Genomic DNA, 22,076 nt, shown 5'->3' with positions numbered 1-22,076 from the left:
ATGTCAATGTTTTCATGGGTTCCCTGATGAAACACTCAGCAGCTCACACTTGGGGTCTCGCTCTCAAAGAAACAGGATCATTCTCTCACTGATTCATGCTGCTGAACTAGTTTCTTGGATGCTATAAATGCAAAAGAGTTGAGGCAAAGTTTTTATTGCTCTGGGCCCTCAATCTTTAGGATAAGCCATGGCTTGAGAACAGCAGGTAAGTGCTTACCCTCACCCTGGTTACACAGACAGCCAAGCCAGGCTAGACCTGAATGCCTCAAGTAAAGGGGGTTGGAGGACTGAGCACTTATGCTAGCTTTCATAATGTAATTTGAAAATCAAGAAGGGGGATTCAAGAGCAATAGGTAGGATGGTACCTCAGTAAAGTGACCCTCACAACAGGAACCCAGGAAGAGCTCACTAAACAATACCAAAGAAAAAACTAGGTCCTGCCTATGGGCTTGATTGTTAATCAGGACTGGAGGGTTTTGATCAATGACATCTTACATGAATAACCTCATTTAATCCACACAAAGCTTCCAAAGGAGGTGTCACGTTCATATTTTAGAGATAATCAAAGAGCCTCAGAGAGCAACAAGTTAGCAGACGCCAGGGAGGAGACCCAGATGCAAACTCACCTCGAACCCCAAACCCCAAGTCTGAGTGCTATGCAAAGAGTGCATCTCAGTCCCGAGTAGCTGAAAGCCTGTGCCAGCTGCAGAGCTGGGAGCCCAGTTCTTAAGCCTGCAATGCTAATTATAGCCCTCTGCACTGTCCTGGGACGTCATCCCAGTCATCCCAGGGGAGGGACGGGAAAGGGCATGTGCCAAGTGTGCTGCCACACTTTTAAACTGGGGGCTTCTGTGTATAAGAATGGTCAGGTTTTGCTTCTTTCCTTGTTTTTTTAAATTAAAATACATTTACATCATTTCCCCCTCCCCTTTCCTCCATCCAAACCCTTCCATAGGCCCCTCCTCCCTCTCAAATTCATGGCCCCTTTTAGTGTGTATGTACGTACATATATGCACACATGCACATGCATGCACACATATATACATACATACACACACAATCTACTGTATCCATCTAGTGTTGCTTGTGTGTATATGATTTCAGGGCTGAGCACTTGGTATTGAGTAACCAATTAAGGTGCTCATCTCTGGTGAAAACTAATTCTCTCACTCCCAATAAGTCATTTTGAAGACTTTTTAAAGCAATGTATTAACTTTTTCTTTAAAAAGTCAACCTAAAGCATTGCATAGAATGTAGCAGGATTTCTGGGGCTCCCCACAGAGCTAACTGACAATACGCTATGAGGTAGAGAGTGCAAAGGAATGTACTTGTCATATCTGTGCAAACATCTGACTCTTGGTAGTGAACTCTTGGCCCCTCCTTAACTCAGTGGCAAAGCCAGTGTGGATAACTATGGGGTTGGCAGTCTCCCAGGTCCTGCAGCTCTCTCAATTGTTTTCTTTGCTTTTCTTCCCATTTTTGCTAATATGAAGGCATTATACAACCCTTAAAAGTCATTCTGCCCCATTGGTAGTTCAAGATTAATTTCCTGCAAATCAAAACAACTCTGAGATTCCATTGTACACCTGTCAGAATGGCTAAGATCAAAAACACAAGTGACAGCTCATGTTGGTGAGAATGTGGAGCAAAGGGAACACTCCTCCACTTCTGGTGGGAATGCAAACTTGTACAACCACTTTGGAAATCAAAATCAATTTTCTCAGAAAATTGGGAATCGATCTACCTCAAGATCCAGCTATAGCACTGTGGTATTGTATTCCCCCAAATATTGTGCATTCTAATAAACTAATCTGGGGTCAGAGAACAGACAGCCACTAGATACAAAGGCTAGAAAATGGTGGCACTCACACCTTTAATCCTAGCATTCCAGAGGCAGAAATCCATGAGTTCAAGGATACAGCCAAGCATGGTGACTCATGCCTTTAATCCCAGAAAGCAAGCCTTTAATCCCAGGGAGTGGTGGTAGAAGGCAGAAAGATATATAAGGCGTGAGGACCAGGAACTAGAAGCATTTGGCTGGTTAAACATTTGGCTGGTTAAGCTTTTAGGTTTTGAGCAGCACAATTCAGCTGAGACCCATCCTGGATGAGGACTCAGAGGCCTCCAGTCTGAGGAAACAAGACCAGCTGAGGATCCGGCGAGGTGAGATAGCTGTGGCTTGTTCTGATTCTCTGACCTTCCAGTGTTCACCCCAATAACTGGCCTCGGGTTTGATTTTATTAATAAGAACTTTCAAGATTCATGCTACATACCACTCTTGGGCGTAAACCCAAAAGACACTCCATCCTACAGCAAGGACACTTGCTCAACTATGTTCATAGCAGCTTTATTCATAATAGCCAGAAACTGGAAACAACCTAGATGTCCCTCAACTGAAGAATGGATAAAGAAAATGTGGTACATTTACACAATGTAGTATTACTCAGCTGTAAAAAACAATGACATCATGAAATTTTGAGGCAAATGGATGGAACTACAAAAGATCATCCTAAGTGAAATAACCAAAAATCAAAAAGATAAACATGGTATGTGCTCACTTATAAGTGGATATTAGCTGTAAAGGATAATCATGCTACCAAAAAAGATTAATTTTCACATAGACTAGGTAAGTTTGTCTTAATGTTAGCATGTCATTTAGACATTGTGAAAATGATCTGAAATATATTCCTAATGTTTTCAGAAAGTGAATTTTGTGGTTTTAGTCAAAAGTTCCCTTTTATCATTGAATTTGCCTAGCATTCATATTTTTGTACAACAAATTTAAATTGCTTTAAAAATCATGGGCCACTTTTGCTTGGATTTCAGACCAGACCTGGTTAAGGCTATAGCTCTTCCTATTTGGCTTTTCCTATATTTGATTTTTTTATAAATACTGAGATACACTGCATTTATATCTCCTGGTTTAAACTCTGCTGTCTTTCACTTCTAGCTGTTTGGACTGGTAGATCACATTTATCTTCACTGAAGCACAGGTACTTTAAATTATCTTACATTAAGAATTAATTGACTTTTATGTGGACCACATCTCATCTACATGTACCTTGATGCAGACTACAGCTTTTCATCCTTGAAAAAAAAGCACTGGATGCAGGCGACATTACACAGTCAAGGGGTTCGGGGGCACATGAGCCTGAGAAGCACCCCATGCCACAGGGCAAATCCCATCAGAGTGCGTGCAATCCAGTGTCTGAGCCCAGGAGTCTGCAGTACAAAGCTCCCCAGTCAGCTCTCACATCCGTGTCTGCCCCGAAAACCCCTTTCTCTGTTAACGCCTATAAACATCTTGTAATATTGTGATTTTATAAGGCATAATTAGCTAAATTCTGACCTAAAAATGAGAATGTTCACTCCTTAGCCATTTTTATAGATCTTTCCTTCATTCCAAACCTCAAGCCACCACAAATCCTTGATTCTCGTCAAGCAGATCACTTTCCTCCCCGAGTACAGCAAATTGTTCCAAACTCCTATGCGCTTAAAATGCACTGTCCATAGCTTGAGGACTCTGCAAAGCCTTTCCTAGTCAGTAATCGGGGATGAAATATTCCTGGGTGTCTTCCGTGATCACTGGCTATAAGGAACTACTTCTTTGGTCCAGATATTCCAAACACAGGCTTTCAGTCTATCTGCTTACCACACTGAGCAGCTCAGCTTTGTGTCCTCCTCACAGAGTGGTACAGCAAGGAGGAACAGAGACAAGCACCATTCCCACTCACCAGGAGGAGCAGAGACAAGCACCATTCCCACTCACCAGGCTCTGCTGCTTAGGAGTTCAGTTCCCTCACTGAGCCTCCGTTATCCAAAACGCAAGCAGGTGTGAGCACAAAAATGATAAACCAACGGTGCTGCGACTGTGGCGTCAGTGGCTGAACATTTGCCTAGCAAGCATGAAGCTCTAGACTCTATCCCCAGCACTGCACACACCTGCCATGTGGAGCATGTGTAATCGCAGCACTTGGGAGGTGGAGACAGGACGATTCAGATATAATAGCTCTTGTCAAAAAAACCATGAAGTGAGCAGTGTTCTGTCCAAGAGACACCAGACACAAAAGTATACACAAATCTTTATGCCATGTCTTTAAGTTAAAATATTCATAAAAACTTCCCTATGGTATAGGAAGTCAAATGTCAGCTGTCCTTCTCTGGGCTAGGGGAACTGACTAAAAAAGAATTCCGGAGTCTGTTTCTGTACTTGTTGGATGGGCCTGTTTGCTTGGTAAAAAGTTGAATTGCACATGTTTTATCTGCTGTGTCCATGGACTCACTACAAGACAAGCTGCACGTTGAAGACAAACGTGTGGACTCTGCCTACAGAATTGGGTGGTCACGGCAAACTCTGCACAGCACTGTGGTGTTGCTCAGTTTTGGTGACAATTACACTCCCCAGAGGACAGCAGTAAAGAGACCGATACTCCCAGAAGCCGTCGGTTACGTCAGCGGTGGTCTACCTCCCTATGAGCTGTTGGTCAGGAAGGCCTCGTGAGGTCCCTAAAACAATGCAGACAGTTGCTACTGCTGCCGGTTGCCCACCGCAGACTACACGGTAAGACTCTACGGTTGAAGACACCGCACATCCTGGTTGCAGGACACAGGGAAATCTGGTTAGAGTCTCCCCCGATGGCCAGCCCTGACAGTGTCCAAATGCTTGTCACCAAGCCTTACTTACCTGTGGGCCCTGTGGGCAACAATGCTGACCAGGCAAGATGTGCCCACTGACACATGGCAAGTCTGTTGCAGGGATAACCAACCGCTCGCTGATTGGAATCAAGGCCCGTTCTCTGGTAGGGGTGGGGAGGAGGATTGGTAGTTGGAAATTTCTTTGGGCCACCAACCAGTTTCCAAATAAAGACCTGGAGACTTATTATTATGAATGCTCAGCCTTAGCTTAGGCTTCTCCCACTTTAGCTCTTTTAACTTAATTTAAGCTGTTTCTATTCATCGATGTTTTGCCTCAGGGTGTTTTACCTTTCTTCCATGCTGTATGTCCTACTTTCCTGCTTCCACGTCTGGCTGGCTGGCCCCTGGTGTCTCTTTTTCTTTCTTCTTCAAGCCTAGATTCCTCCCCCAGCTTACTCTCTCTGCCCAGAAGTCCTGCCTGTACCTCCTCCCTTGCTACTGGCTATGCAGCTTTTTATTAGACCAATCAGGTGCCTTCAGCAGGCAAGATAAAACAACAACACATCTTTACACAATTAACAAATATTCTGCAACAGGTCAGTCACATCTGGCACCATAAAGCCAGTCACAGCCTATGGTTTTGGAAGCCACAAACCTTAGCAGGGAAGCCACTGCTGTTATTTGCTAAGTGAATATGGTGAGTCCATCCTATTGCCTTCCAAATAACTATATTCACGCCCACAGATGAGTGCTGCTCATCTCTGGTCATCAAAGCTCCTTCTGCACGGTCAACAGTGACTGCAGAGATGTTTAACTGGTAAGAGTGGTGACAACAGTGACTGATGAATGTTTACCCATAAATCGAGTGTTTACCTCATTCCCTTCCAGACTTAATAAACACTGGAGAAAATACGAGCCAGGAAAGCGTAGTGGGGAGCAGAGGGGCACACTGGCTTGCAGGTAGGGCATAACTGTCGCATTCTGAAACTCCCAGCAGCTGTGATTACATGTACAGGAGCTGCACACAAAATTAGACCACCAATGTCCTGTCATGGGAAAGGAGCTCGTGAGGACTCATCCCTTCATGGTGACTATAATATAAGCAGTTAATGGTTGATGGGACATTTTCTTCAGTGGTGCATCCATTGGTAAGGAACCTGTTCTCCTGTAAACAAGTCCTCACCCACTCACCTGTAAACAACCCTAATGCAACTCACTAGCTCTCTCTCTCTCTCTCTCTCTCTCTCTCTCTCTCTCTCTCTCTCTCTCTCTCTCTCCTCCCTCCCTCCCTCTCCTCTCTCTCTCCCTCCCCAATCTCTCCCTCTCTCTCCCTCCCTCTCTGCCCCCTCTCTCTTACACACACACACACACAACACAGAGTGAGGTTACCAGTTGGAAAGAGGAAGGGGATCAGTGGGAATGTGAGTTGGGGACAAGAGAGGGGAACAGAGAAGTGAATATGATTGAATTATGTTACAAATGTAGGAAAATGTCATAATGAAAGCCATTATTAAATATAACTAACACACGCTAACAGTAACAATAACAACAAAACCAATGCTAAGAGAGGCCCAGGTGAGATCACTGTCTTGGACTAAGAAGCTGCCTACAGACCTCAGAGTACAGCAAGGCTTCCAACAGAGCACTCTAAGCAGTAAAGTCCACCTGCTCAGTCACCATAAAATAGTGCCTTCATAGCAGTCAAGCCCAGCCTCCCAGCTTCTCCCACACCTGTGCCCACGTCCTGGGAATTCAGATAGAAGAACATGTACCACTAATGACCCTGGGAGACATAGCTCCAGTTTCTCCCAGGAAATAAAGTATCACAATTAGACCCTTGAATGTGTACAGCACATTTTTAAATGCTATAATACAGAGAAAATATAACCTGGAGTTCATGAAAACATAAGTTTTAAGAGACGTAACCAATTTCTTTCTGACCCATCTGAATTCCCCCTCAGTGTCCATTCAGTGCTGTCTATGAAAAGCGTCACTGTCTTGGGGTTTCCACTGTTGAGCTAAAACACCACCAAGAGCAATGGGAAGGGAAGGGTTTCTTGCAGCTTGCAGCTGGTCCATCACCCAGGGAAGTCAGAGCAGGAACCGTGGTAGGACCCTGTAGGATCACTGCTTACTGGCCTGCTCCCCATGGCTTGCTAAGACTGCTTTCTTCTGGAACCCATGACCACCTGCCAAGGGAGGGCACCACCCACAGTGAGCTGGGCCCTTCCACATCAATCATCATAGATGTGCCCACAGGCCAATCTGGTGGGGGCATTTTCTTAATTGAGGTTCCCTCTTCCCAGATGACTCTAGCTTGTATCAAGCTGACACAGATCCAGCCAGCACATTCATGTTTCATAAGATGGAATAACTGAGCTGTAGAAAGCCAAGATTCAGATACACCCATTGATTTGCTGAGCCCTACAGCAGCACCATGGCAAACTGCACTAGAACTCAGGAGGGGTTGCCACATCTCTTTCTCCTATGTGCATCCCAGGAGTTTGCTATCCTGCCTTCCAAAGGTACCTCTGGCCAGAGCCTCTCAGGTAGGAACGCAATAAACAGTCTGCTTACAGGCTTAGATTTGACCGGCTACACCTACCATGCCATGTAAAAGAACCCTGGGGGATCTTTGTATTGGCTCTGTCCTAGTGGGGCGAGGAGATATGGGGAGTCTACCCAAAGAACTAGTGATAGTGTATGATTCTGCCAGCAACAAGGGTGTGTGTGTGTGTGTGTGTGTGTGTGTGTGTGTGTGTGTGTGGTGTGCATGTATAGGAGTGTGTTCTCCTGTGTGTGTGTGTATGTGTGTGTGTGTGTGTGTGTGCGGTGCGGTGCGTGCGTGCGTGCGTGCGTGCGTGCGTGTGTGTGGTGTGTACATGTATAGGAGTGTGTTCTCCTGTGTGTGTGTGTGTGTGTGTGTGCGCGTGCGTGTGTGGGGGGGTGCGGTGCGTGCGTGTGTGTGTGTGTGTGTGTGTGTGTGTGTGTGCGGTGTGTGTGTGTGTGGTTGTATGTGTGTGTGTGTGGTGTGTGTACATGTATAGGAGTGTGTTCCCCTGTATATGCACCTATAGAGGTGAAAGGGCAACCTTGGATGTCTCCTATTGCTCACCACCTTATTTTTGGAGCCAGGATTTCTCACTGAACCTGGAATCCCCAGCTTCAGCTAGAATGCTCAGCTAGTGAGTTCCCCTCTCCTCAGCACACGGTTATGAACGCGCACTGCTAGGCCCAGCCCGGCTCCGACACTGGTGTTGTGATATCTGAACGTACGCCTGGACAAGGGCACTTCGCCCCCTGAGCCCCCCAAGCAGCAGGAATTTTTAAAACGAAAGACAAACGAAAAGAGAGAGAGAGAGAGAGAGAGAGAGAGAGAGAGAGAGAGAGAGAGAGACTAACACCCGCCTGCCCACTAGTACCCCCAGCCCCCCATCTCCACCCTGCCCCCCACCTCCACATGCCTGCTCTTTTCTCTGAAGAAGTACTGAAATGAGTCCAGTCAGCTGCCTCCCTCACTCCTGTAGGAAGCATCCACTGAGCATCCTCATGGTGTCAAGAACTGTGCACAGCACAGAGATGGCTCTGGTGCCCTTGGCAGGCCTGGGGGAGCCTGAACTCTAGCCAAATCAGTGTGGGTACTGGGAGAGCATCCCCTGAACAGGGCCTGACTCAGCACCACTAATGCTACCACTACCCAGCTGGGAGTCACAGCAGGATTCCTAACAGCCCCATTCATGGAGTCTCTCAGTAAACAGTATTTTCTGAGTCTCCGAAATTCCGTGCAGGTTTCATTCCTTCCAAGAACCGTGCTGCAGGGTAAATCCTGCACCACCGCTACCCACTTGTAGAGACAAAAGTGCTGAGCCTGGGAAGTCTCTTCCAGTCTCTCACTCAGCAAATACTTTTATTGTCTCCCATGAGCCTCACATCACTCTAGAAAACAGCCCACACCTCTGACCACGTGGTGGTCACATTCTGGCAGGAGAGAAGTTGCTAATTTTAGCAATTTTCCAGCTCTGAAGACGCGAGCTGTCTCAACCCGCCACTCCTGCATACATTGGCCATTAACAGTAAAGCAGTCCATCTCCTTGGCTTCAGGAAGGGCAGGTGAATTCTTTCCAACTCTGATGTCTGAACCTGGCTGTACTTTATAATACATTCACAAGAACCCTGTGAGCTACAGGCAAATAAATAAGTATAAACTACAGTTAACATAACTGTTCAAGTGTGGATTTGGGCAAGCCCGGGTTATGTAATTATGAACCCAGTTGAATTTCAACTTAAGATCCCTAACATTACTTCAAATACTTTTTTTTTTAAACCCAACTATGAAACAAAATTGAAAGGAAAAGCTATTGTGTGTGCCAGAGATCACTATCACATCCAGTGTAATTACAGGAAGTAGGAATCGTAAAATCTGGGGCACAATTTTCAAAGCACAAAAGACTAACATTCAGATGGCAAACACTTGTCAGAAGTTTTTGAACTGTTTAGCTTCCAGCAACATTTGATCTACTAAGAAAAATAAAACTATGGTGTAGGGCCTGGAGAGATGGCTCAATGGTTAAGAGCACTTTCTGCTCTTGCAGAAGACCTGGATTGGTTTCTCAGCATCCACATGGCAGCTCACTCCCATTTGTAACTCCAGTTTCAGGGGATCCAACGCCTTCTTCTGGCTTCCATAGGCACTGCATGCACATGGTATGCAGACATACATGTAGATCTCTGAGTGTGAGACCAGCCTGGTTTACTCCAGGCAAGTAAGACCTCGTCAGAAAGAGAGGAGAGAGAGGAAGAGAAAGAGCTATAGGTTAAGTTAATGAGAAAATATAGCCCAAAGCCCATTATTTTTTTTAAGTATATGCATGAGTGTTTTACCTGCATGTATATCTGTGCATGACATGTGTGCCTGGTGCCTGCAGAGGCCAGAGATGACATCAGACTCCTTGGAACTGGTGTCACAGATGGCTGGGAGCCACCACGTGGGCACTGGGAACCAATCTCAGTCCTCAGAAAAAACAGCCAGTGCTCTTACCTACTGAGCCCCCAAACCCCCCTTTTTGATAAGCCTCACTCTCACACTCAAGCGATTAAAGGCGTAGATAATTGTGTTCGTAACTTTTCATGTCACTGTGGCCAAGTTCCCAGTAAGAAATGAATTGGTGGAGAATTAACCCATCTGGCTCAGGGTTTGAGAGTAAGTCTGTCACGGCGGGGAAGCAGCCTGAAGCTGCCATGGCAGGAGCGTGAAGCTCCTTGTTCACATCTCCGTGGACCAGAAAGCAGAGAGAAGTGAATGCTGGCACTCAGCTCGGATTTTCCTTCTCTCCTTTGTGTTCAGTCTGGGATCCTAGCCCACAGGATGATGCCACCCACATTCACGGTGTGTCTTCCCGCTCAGCTGATCCTCCCTGGGAAAACTCCTCCCAGACCCACCCAAATATTTGCCTCACTAATGCCCTGGCACTAGGTGTTTCTTAAACCATTTAAGTTAACAACCCAAATTTACCGTCACCAGCCTACCCCTTGTCAACTCGACACCTGAATATCACTTTATACCACAGCTTTCCATCCATGGGATATCCATCTCATATCGTCCAATATATAAAGTCACAGAGTAAACAATCCCATCCCAAAAGAGAGGAACACGAGGCTAGGAGAGAAGCTGGGACCAAAGAAAAGCAAAACCGAGCAGGGAGAAGACAGCGGCTCAGGGCCAGAGTCGGCTCACATGGCATCCCCTACCTTGCAACAGTGTTGCTTGCTGCAGTTGAGGCCCCTCTCCAGGGTCAGCTCCGAAGGGTATCTGCAGCTTCCCTCAGCCAACGCCCTACTGCTCTGGCTCTACAACTGGGGATCCCCATTGCAACTGGGGCTTGACCTTCTCAGCTTTCATTCCAAGCCTTCTCCTCGGGTACTTCCCCATGCTGGGAATCTGATCCTGCTATAGGTGGCCTGGCCTTGGTAGCTTTCTGGAACTTTCCTCATGCTGACATCCTGGATGCTTCCAAGATCAGCAGCACCGTGTGAATGATGTCAAAGTCTGCTGCCGGCTCATGTCACCTGGCCCCTTGGACAACAGCTCTACTCCATATGCCTCTGTTGCTGAACCTATGAAATGCCTCTTCAGGTGGCCCTGCTTCACTGGGTTGCCTTGGTTGAGGCATTCTCTTTCTGACATTTTTTTTCCATATGCATTTTTACTATTATACCCTAAAGCTTCCAATGGGCGGGGTGTTGCTCTTAAAGCAATTTCCTACCGTCCCAATCGCAAGGTGTGAGAAGCATGTCCTAAGTCACACTAATCTTTCCAACAGTTGGGGCTGCTATACCCACACCTGCCTTGTCCGCTATCTACGTGTTTAGCTGCACCCATATTCCTTTCCTACCAAGGTACACACTTTTTCACATATTTCTGTGCTCTCTCTCTCTCGCTCTCTCTCTCTCTCTCTCTCTCTCTCTCTCTCTCTCTCTCTCTCTCTCTCTTACACACACACACACACACACACACACACACACACATTGTAAACCTAACTAAAAGTAGCCATGCCACAGCCTGAATGTTTTGCTGTCCTGGAATTGCCTCCTCCCAACAACTTAGTCTATTTCTTGTGAACTTAATCTCATTCACATGCTCAGGACACAGGCAAAAAGCAGCCAGATTCTTTGCCAGAATAGAACATGAATGCCTGACAACCTGGTTCCTGGTGCAGCCCTTTTGCCCCTAAGATTTCATGAACATTTTTTATTGTCTACATTTTCAGCATCACCCTGGTTTTCTAAACCCCCAAGAGAATAGCCCGCATGGCCCGGGGGGGGGGGGGGCTTAGCTCACAGCATTCTAGGGGTACACCAGCCTGAAGCTGTAAACTCTTTTGCATCCCCTGTCCTCACCCATTCCAAAGCCCCAGCAACCCAATGTCAGGTTTATTGCAACAATAATAAGTTTTGTTAATACCAATTTTCTGTATTAACTACTTTCTTCATTACTGCAGCAAAATATCTGTTAAAAACCAAAAGATTCATTCGGCCCACAGTCTGAGGGTACAGCCCATCACCATGAGGAAGGATGCTGGTTCCCAGATCCATGGAACAGGAAGCAGAGAGTGAGGAATACTCATACTCAGCCTTTTCCACCCCCCTTTTTATGACCTACATACTTTGGTAGGTCTTCCTCTTAGTTATTCCTCCCAGGGAAAGCTCTCACAGACACGTCCAAGGGTGTGGCGCATTAACACCCAAGGCGCTTCTTAATCTACTCAAGTAGACAACCAAATCAACCATCACAATTCACTTTAGGAAAAGTGTCCCTAAATTTGAAGGTCCTCACAGTTTCCAGGAATGTACAGAATTTCATCAGTGTGAACATACATATACATGCTCTAAACTCTACTTTAAAAAGAGCAACTCATCCCTAAGTACATGAAGTAATGAGAGCCACTATACATAAATTCATGTTTCTCTGCCTCAGGAAACATGCAGTTCACTTAGGAGCACACTTTAGCTGTCCATCGCCTTAACCACTCAGCCACCTTGTCCCACAAGAATATATCTTAACATCATCATGACTTTGTCATATTGGTTGCATTATCGTTAACAATGGTACCTCAAAATACAGAACTGTGGAAAGCCTAAAAGGAAGCGGCCCCTGAACTAAACCACTGAATCTTCTCCAGGATGGTTGACTAGAACTTTGGTGACTATGGAAAGGCTGAAACGTTGCAGATGCAGAGCCAAGTTATCTTGGGCTACCTTAGCCTCTTAAGGAGCCATTTATTGGAGCTGGAGAGATGGCTCAGCAGTTGAGAGCACTGGCTGCTCTTCCAGAGGACCTGGGTTCAATTCCCAGCACCCACTTGGTGACTCATAACCATCTATAATGCAGTTCTAGTGAATCCATTGCCCTCGCTGGCCTCCATGGGCACTGCCCGCACATGGTGCACAGACATACAGGTAGGCAAAACACCCATACACATCAAATAAATGAATCTTAAAAACAAAGCAAAACCAGCCATTTTGTGCCCACCTCTGTGTGTAATCTAACATCCTAGCCACTCTTGGGTAAATTCTTCTGGAATATATAAACAGACCTCTAGGGTCTACCAACCCAAAGGCTAAGGATGTCATCGGCTAGCATTTGAGGTCTACAGCAGAAGTTCTCCCGCCCTGCTGCAACCTACCTACCTGATGTTCCCACCACTGTCTTTGAAAAGTGTATTGATTTACGACTTTCTTTGTTCTGCTACTATATATATTTTTAAAGACTTCAATAAACTCCCCTGTTAGAACACAGTATTTGGGGCACCCTGGGTCTGCGTTCCTGGGCCATGGTCGCTCATGTTTGGCTCCAGAATAAACTGTGCCTTCTTCCTTTTGTGGTCAGAGCTGTGCTGACAAATGGCATTTACCGAGCACCCAGTGAACAGCACTGGTTTTTTATCTGTCCCTTCTAATCCTCGCCAACTCTCAGAGGGAGTGCTCTTGGCTTCTTAGTTTATATTTAAGGAGAGTTCTCAGGGTCACACAGACAGCAAGCAGAGACTGGGTCCGGGCTCGCCTGAATCCCAAGCTCTGTTGGTTTTCAGGTTGTGGTGATGCGTCTGCCCCTTAACAGCCCACCCAAGCCTCCCACCCTACTACAGCAAACAGACTCACTGTGCTTTTCTGAGCAGGGTGAGTTGGTGTGGATTCTAGAAAGCCATGCTCCAGAAGGAAGTTGGGGAGAAAATGTTTTAAATAAATAAAAGCTTACATACCCTGAATCACAGTCCCTGACGGGGGGGACACCAAGGCAGGAACTCAAACAGGGCAGGAACCTGGAGGCAGGAACTGATGCAGAGGCCATGGAGGGGTGCTGCTTACTGGCTTGCTCCTCATAGCTTGCTCAGCCTGATTTTTCATAGAATCCAGGACCACTAGCCCAGGGATGACACCACTCACAATGGGCTGGGCCCTTCCCCATCAATCACTAATTAAGAAAATGCCCTATAGGCTTGCCTACAGCCTGATCTTATGAAGACATTTTCCAACTGAGGCTCCTTCCTCTCAGATGACTCCAGCTTGTGTCCAGTTGACATAAACTGGCCAGCACAGTTCATATCTTCCAGTTGTGTCAAAATCCAGCCAGGATAATAAACAGGTTTAGCAAGAAGCTCCTGGCTTCCTAACTGCAGCAGGGAGGAGCCTGTGGCCTGGCTGGAGACACAGTTCTCTCTGAAGGGGATGTTTCTATGGTACTAATGGCAGCAGAGAACTCAACTTCGCTGTGCCAGTCAGTCTCCTGATAGATGTCCTGGGGGCCCAGGGCCCACAGTTCTCAATGCAACTGTTCTTCTCCTCAACCAAACTTTCCCAGGAAAGCAGCGATTTGTAAGTTTTTACCTCCAGGCATGCACCAACAGACAAACCATCCGCAATATAAACTTCTCTGTGTGTATTTCTCCTTGAATATCTCCTCAGGAAAGGGCCTGGCACTTAAATACTAAGTGGACTAAGAGGATTCGGGAAGAAGAAAAAAAAATTGAGACTCTCTGAGGATGAAGAAAATACCTGAGATGTGTTTCCCAGCACTGAGAAACTCAGCACTGCATTGTGGGTAAGCCCATCCCAGAGCTAAGTACGACAGACAGGAGGACATGGTGAATGTCCTCCTGGAGTACAGGAAGAAACAACTAACCCCACATATGGGGAGATAACCTTGGCTAATGCCGACTCCCCACCAGAAACTCTCTCAGACATCTTATACAGCACATCATTCCATTTCATCCACACAACCTCCCAGGGCAATGTGTTGACACTATTGTCCTCAGCGGGTGGGGCTGATACGGACAGTACCCAAGTACCCAAGACCACACAACTAATTTGCATAAACTAGAGAGGAGGTGTGGCCCCTGCTGGATGACATCTAGAGCTCACGTGATTTTTACCGCCCTAGACTCCAGCTCCTGGAACAAAGACATTCTTCCTGACACAGAAAGAATCGGAGTATGCTTCTCTTCTCTAACACAGGGTCAGCAGCAAAGCCCGCACCCAGGGCCACCATGAAGGCAGAGAGAACTAAAAACAGAAGGACTCAGTGTTGGGCGTGGCGACAATCTGAGTGCTCAGTCAGTAGACCAGCTTTGTCGTCGACATCCCTGTCACCTCCTGAAAGGATTCAGAGTACAGCGGGCCTTCCGTTATTTCAGCTTGAAAGGACCTTTTTTTTTTTTTAATGAGACTCAGGTTTCGCCAGAGGGGCACAGTACCTTCTCTTCTGAAGAGACAGTCAGCTTGTCGCTGGATATCAAGCTGCACACCTGGTCCAGACTCAAGCTCAGAAACTCTTCCCCCAGCATCACCTCCGGGAAGTGCTGCTCTGTTCCAAGACAAGAAGTGAAGACGGCGTTAGACCACGCTCGCGGTCCATGAGCATCACCACCGCAGCCTGCGGCAGGAGCAGAGGCTGACAGAAAGCTGGAGGACGAGGGAGGGAGAGAAAGACAGCATCCCGGCTGTGGGGGAACTAGACTTTTCATTCAGAAATGAAGGCATGGTTCGTCCTGTGTTGCTCAAATCCTAAATGGTCTTATAATAAAAACCCAGAGACAGACATTGGGGTAAACGCTGAAAGATCAGAGAGACCAAGGAACAAGCCACTAGAGAAACTCCTCACCACTACAGAATGCTCAGGCCGAAAGGGAGGTGAGATCCTGTCTCCAGGAATCCTCAGACTGAATGCCTCTGAGTCCTCAGCCAAAAGGCTCTCTAGTTCCTGTCTCCTCACACCTTATATGCCTTTCTCCGCTCAGCCATTTCAGTTCCTATCTCAGCCTTCCTAGTGCTGGGATTAATGGCATGTGTGCTTCCCAAACACTGGTAACAAAGGCATGAGATCTCAAGTGCTGGGATTAAAAGTATGTGCTACCACTGCCTGGCTCTGTTTCTTTTAGACTGGATTAATCTCCTGTAGTCTAGAGTGGCCTTGAACCCACAGATGGATCTCTGCCTCCCGAGTGCTAGGATTAAAGGTGTGTGCCACCACTGCCTGACCTCTATGTTTAACTCTGTGGCTGGCTCTGTCCTCTGATCTTCAGGCAAGCTTTATTTGTTAGATGACAAATATCACCACAATCCTGTGTTATCTTGTCCTGAACAATGACAGAGACGAAAGTGGGGCAGAGAGATCTGCGTTTATACTTCGTCCATGCTCTGTAAGGCTGACACAGCCTTGCAGCAGAGCCTCGCTGGGACCTGCTTACGTAAGTGAGCTTCCTCGCTGTCCAGTACAAGTGCCATGGCCCCTGCAGCTCAGCCACATAGAAGTAGTTCAGAACAGTCTCTGGGTTCTTGTAGGAAGGACATCGACATTCTGAAGTCAGGAGGCAGCATCACTCCCCCTAGCCCCAAACCGAGCCTATTCTAGTGAGTCTCTGACAGGGATGTCTGGCTCAGTGTTCATCTGGGTGCCAACAGGTTGGCTGCATGAACACTGGGCACTGTCCACAGCAGCCAGCCTGGGGAGTTGTCAAGAGAAGGAGAATCTGGGGACAGCTAAGGCAAGACAAACCCCACAGGCCTCAGGGCCACAGAAGGAGAGCACAAGAGACAGTCTGGACTGACGTTTTCCTGGGCCATCTTTCGGAGCACTGTGTTCACTGAAATGCCACTCACTTCAGAAAAAAGGCCTAGGCACAGGCCTGGCTTCGCCATTTATGAGTTGTATCCTTGGGCCGACATCATTTCTGTGGGTTTCATGATGAGAGCAGGTCTGGAAGTGCTTGCCAGCTTTTCCCATGTAAATTTACCCAGAGGGCATGTTTCAGTGTAGGCCCTCTGAGGCTCACACGACCTCCCATTGACCCCAGGTTTGCTCCACCTCAGCTCTCTCACCAACCCCTCATCCCGTGGCCCCCAGCCCGGCAGCCTGTTGAATTACTCTAACGGGTGCACCTCCCATTTCCCACTGGAGCTGCTGGGTCTGGCTGATTTAGCCTCCTCCAGCCTTAGGAGGCTATGGCCCTGGAAAAACTGCGTGATGCCAAAGAGAATTAGAGCATATTAAATCTCTCCCACATTTGTCATCTTTTCATAAAAAACTGAAAAAGAGCTTACTCAAACATTAGGGTTTTTTGTTTGGTTTGGTTCGGTTTGATTTAGTTTTTTGAGACAGGGTTTCTCTGTGTATCCCTGGCTCTCCTGGAACTCACTCTGTAGACCAGGCTGGCCTCAAACTCACAGAGATCCACCTGCCTCTGCCGCCGCCGCCGCCGCCACCACCACCACCACCTGGCTATCATTAGTTTTTTTAGTGTGTGTGTGTGTGTGTGTGTGTGTGTGTGTGTGTGTGTGTGTGTACCTGGATATATGCATGTGTACCACATGCATGCAGGAGCCCATAAAGCTCAGAAGAGGGCATCAGATCCCTGGAATGGGATTTATAGGCCATTGTAAGCCACCATGTGAGTGGTGACAACCCAGCCCAGGTCTTCTGCGAGAACAGTAAGTGCTCATGACCACCGAGCTATCATGCCCCCACTCAAATCATTTCTTACAAAACTTATTTTAATTTTAGATTGAGAAAATTTCAGATCTATTAAGTTCCGGTATGAATTCCTACCTTCATCTGGATTACCCAAATGTTAATATTTTATTCTTAGATACAGATTTATAAACATTTTTTTCTTTTCTCCCCCCGGATAAAAGGTAATCCTGGCCAGCCTAATGACGTCACCGTGGTCGTGACTGCCTGCCCGGAAGTCAGCGATGTTGCACAGGACAAACCTGGAAGTCAGACCCTTGGTGAGGGGACTGTCAGCCTTTGCTCCTCTGAGCTTTGGCTTTTAGGTTCCAGGAGAGCCTTACAGACCAGCACAGCTGGCCTCTGACTGTCTTACATTTGGCTTTGGTTGCCAAAACATGACAAATGGAAACCAGAAAAGCATGAAGAGAACAGGAGGTAAAGGAGCAAACGTCTGTGCTGAGGAAAAATAAAGCTCCCTGCAGTACCTGAAGCCAAAAGGACCTGGCCTTGGGGGAGTGCCATGCTACATGTTCTTCCTGGATTTGGAAACAAACCAGAAACCCCAGAGATAAATGAAGGCAGAGAACAGCCTCTTGCCCTAAGGAGTGGTGTGGGATTTCAGCCTAGTTCCCTTCCTGCAGCCATGGGCTGCTTCTCTGCCCTGAAGGAACCGCCCACCGAAACCCCCTTAGAAGGCCACCCACAATGTGGTGTCTGTGGGAGGGCACCAAGGGGAGTGAGCAGCACTTCTCATCCAAGGCTGAGATCCAGGGTCCCAGGAGAAGTGCAGAGGATGAGAAAAAAAAGAGTCGAGGCTGAGAACTATTTGTCACCTCCCCTGAGCCTGAGAGGGCTGGGACACGATGCACATGCAAGGCTGTTCTAATACCTGTAAGCTGAGTCTCGGGAGGAAGGTAAGCAGAGATCTCTTCTTGAAACTGAAGGTGCTTATGCTCGAGATGAAACTGAGTTCCAACTGAGCAAGAGATGCACTTTCGTAAACAAACCAGAGAATAATACATGACTCGTGGGAGCAAACAAAAATGCTAGAGGAATCCAGAGGAAAGTGACTCATGCCCACGGTCACAGAACTACATTTTGTGGCAAAATTGGAAGCAACTTTCTTCTAAGTGCCACAGAGTCTACGTGATGCTGGGCCTCTTGAGGCCTTAAAATAAGAAAGGGGGGAATAAAAGGGTGGAAGTGCATTTGAAAGGGGGAAGGGAAGGGAAGAGGAGGGAAGGGAAGGGCAGAGAAAAGAGGGGAAGAAACAGAAGAAAGGAGAGAAGGACAGGAAGTAAAGAGGAAGGGAGTGGGTGTGTACTATTTATTCAGTCTGAGGACATATTCAGCCCAGAGTCCCCTTTCCATTAGCAACACTTTAGAAACAATGGGCTTAAGAGGCGTGTGAGGCGTCTCAGTGGTTAGAGCACTGGCTTCTCCTGCAGAGGACCAGGGTTCAGCTCCCAGCGCCCACATGGTAGCTCACAGCTACCTGCACTCCAGCTCCAGGGGACCTGACGCCCTCTTCTGGCCTCTGTGGGCACTGCATACATGTGGTGCACAGATGTACACACCAGCAAACAGATTCACTTTTTTTTTATTTTTAAAAAGAAACAACAAGATAAAAAAAAAAAATCAAGAACAAGATGTGGCACCAAACCCAGCTTCCTGGGAAGGAGGGTGTCCCCAGAAGACTGTGGACCCAGTTATCCCCCTTCCTCGATCCTCAAGAAAGCACCCACTCTGCTTCCGGGAGGCATTTTCCGGAGAATCACCTTCTGTTTGAACAGTTGCCCAATTTTGTTTGTTTCCTTTTGAATTAGGTGTATTTTGTATCTTTCCATTTCCGTCCTCTGTATATTTACTTCATCCGTAGGTTTCATCGTTGCTGCTGGCTGTTTTCTGATGCTGGTGTTTTGACACAGGTCCTCGCTATGGTTGGTCTCAATCTTTCAATCCTCCTGTCTCAGGCTCCCCAGGGCAGGCATGCACAGTGACACCAGCTGCTTTAATGTATCGATGCAGGATGTGGCAAAGGGCCTCACTTACAAGGAGGCCAGGGCTCACCTCACGGTCACTTTTTCCAACTTTGGGCTCTTCCTTGATAAAACATAACCAAAACACTTGAACTAGGTTTTATTTTAAGGCTCAAAACCAACAACATGTGTTAGTCTACTTTGGGTTCCTTAAGCACTCACTAGAAATGAAGCTTATCAGTGTGTTCCCTACCACAGATCCAGGTGTGGGCAGTCCCACTCTAACGGGGATGTCTGTCCACAGCTGTGGGGCACCCTCTGAGATGGTGGGGTGGTGGTCCTGAAGGTCTCAGACATCAAATTTAATTCCATTGAATTCAGCAAACTTTCTAGTCATACAAATATTCAGTCTCCCAAGGCTACTATTTTCTCAGCTTTTCATAGAATATCTCATAAAAGTATTATGAGCATTAAAATAACCAAATATCCAAAGCTTGCACTTATTGAGACCCTCCAAGCACTACATAACTGTTAGCATGTGGCGTACCAAATGTGGTTTCTAGAAAAATCAAGAGAACCAAGCTGATGCCTACAAACAGGTGTGCTGCCACCAGATAATCCCGGCCTCAATGGTGGCCATGACTGCCCCGTTTCCTTGAGTCATCCCTCCAGCCCGCTTCTCCTGCTGTTGATAACAGAGTGAGGACTGGGGCTGAGTGCTTCCTCTAGAAAAGTCACCTCAAGTGTCAAAACAGCAGAACCTTGGGGAAAATTAGCAAATGTGCAGAGGACGTAGCACATAGTCTAGTGAGGCCCTGGGTTCTGTTTCCTTCATCCCATGCCACACACTACATACGGGGCCCATGTCATCCATGGGAGATGCCAAGGAGAGCTGGGTCTTGGAGGAGAGATACTCATACAGAGACACAGCCCTGCGACCATGGCCCAGCCCAGTGAGGGTGACCCTCCAATAATAAATTACAATCTTCATTGTCATTGGTTTCCCATTTCCCTAAAAGGAATAACAGATAAAAAGGAAGCAACAGAACCAAGGGCCTGACTACCATTCTAATTAACCAGCCCTTACTATCAATAACAAACACTGTTTGAGTCCCAAGAGCTGGCTAATGAAACCATTTGTGTATTTCTGTCCATTTGGATGAGAATTTATGGACAAGACAGAGTCTCCGTGTAACTTCCAGACTTCCCCCATGCCAAACAACACATGTGCTTATCTCAATGTTGAAAGGGCTTTCTCTGGGGGCATAGTTGGGTCTTTTCCGTGAAGAAGGCCCGGAGAAGGTTGAATGAGACATTTCCTAATTATAGCTAACACTGCGCTGGGAAATATATGTGTGTGTGTGTGTGTGTGTGTGTGTGTGTGTGTGTGTGTGTGTGTGTATGTATATGTATGTATGTATGTATGTATGTATGTATGTATGTATGTATGGAGAGAGAGAGAGAGAGAGAGAGAGAGATATTTAATCTTCTCCAAAGCCCTGACAAAGTGAATAGCAATCTCTCTACTTTAGAGACAGAACAGAGGCTCAAAAAGCCTATGTCTCCTGCTCAAGTTCACACAACAGTAAATGTAAAGCCAGGTTTTGAAGCCAAGACTATCTGATTACAGTAACAAATGTCCTGGGAGTGTCTTGGTCTTTAAGATAAAAGCAGTCCTAGGGCTGGAGAGATGACAAAGAGCCTGAGAGCACTGGCTGCTCTTCCAGAGGGTCTTGTTCAGCACTCAACTGTCCATAACTCCAGTTCCTGGGATCTGATGCCCTCTTCTGGCCTCCATGGGCACTGCATGCACATGGTGCACAGACATACATGCAGGCAAAACACCAACACACGTATGAAAGATAAATTTAAAAAGCTAGCCTGAGCAGGCCATTAGATAAAATTAAATATAGATACCAGAAAACTCTAAACTCCCCTCTTAGATGTGATAGAGACAGATGGGGGAGGGGCACACATAGAGAAACAGAGGCAAAGGATATGAATACAAAGAACTTCCGTTTTTAAAGGGAAAACAGTAATCTTAGAATACTTAGAATACAGTGTTCAGCTGGACATGGTGGCGCACCCCTTTAGTCCCAGCACTCGAGAGGCAGAGGCAGGTAGATCTCTGTGAGTTCAAGGCCAACTTGGTCTACAAAGTGAGTTCCAGGACAGCCAGGACGGTTACACAGAGAAATCCTGTCCCAGAAAACAAAAACAAAAACAAACGATAGTGTTCTAAGCATTGTGGAGCCAGTCCTGGGATCAGAAGTTAGGTATAACCTCTGTAGTGGTTTGAATGAGATGTCTCCCCACCCCCATGTTCTTGGGCATCTGAATACTTGGTCCTCGGTTGGTAGCACTACTTGGGTGGGTTTAGGAGGTGTGGCCTTGATGGAGGAAGTATGTCACTGGGGGTGGGCTTTGAGGTTTCAGAAGCCATGCACTGTTCCCAGTGTGCTCTCCCTGCTTTCTGTTTGAGGTTCAAGATAGAAACTCTCACCTGCCGCCTCTACCATCAAGGACAGTTAACTTCTGGAACCGTAAGTCAAATGAGCTCTTTCTTCTAGAAGCTGCTTTTGCCATAGTGTCTGCTCACAGGGACAGAAAAGTGACTAAGATCACCTCTGAATTAAGACCTTTCCCTGCCCACCAGGCTAGATAAAGTACACGCTGTGGGATGGTCTTTCTGCACGCCGTGAATATGTGTTGCTACTGTTGGTTAATAAAGAAGCTGTTTTGGCCTATGGTAAGTCAGGATAAGAGCCAGGCGGGAAATCCAAGAGAGAGAGATACAGGGAGGAAGAGCAGAGTCAGAGCAGATGCCAGTCCACCGCCCGAGGAGCAACATGCCAGCAGACTGATAATACCATGGCCACGTGGCAAGATATAGATTAATAGAAATAGAAATGAGTTAATTTAAGATGAAAGAGCTTGCTAACAAGAAGCCTGAGCCG

At 46.9% G+C, this 22,076-nt stretch overlaps 1 protein-coding gene across 1 annotated transcript in view; it reads right to left on the bottom strand.

Annotated features, from left to right (window-relative positions):
- The window catches only part of Klhl3 (kelch like family member 3), a 103,267-nt gene that overhangs the window by 37,669 nt on the left and 43,522 nt on the right, over positions 1 to 22,076 (bottom strand). Inside the window, 1 exon segment of the mRNA XM_059262395.1 lies at positions 14,886 to 14,995. Within this exon segment, the coding sequence (XP_059118378.1) occupies positions 14,886 to 14,995 (110 nt within the window).

Source organism: Peromyscus eremicus, chromosome 5 (assembly GCF_949786415.1).
Source record: "Peromyscus eremicus chromosome 5, PerEre_H2_v1, whole genome shotgun sequence".
Taxonomy (NCBI): Eukaryota; Metazoa; Chordata; class Mammalia; order Rodentia; family Cricetidae; genus Peromyscus; species Peromyscus eremicus.
This window is presented reverse-complemented; position numbering and strand designations above follow the sequence as displayed.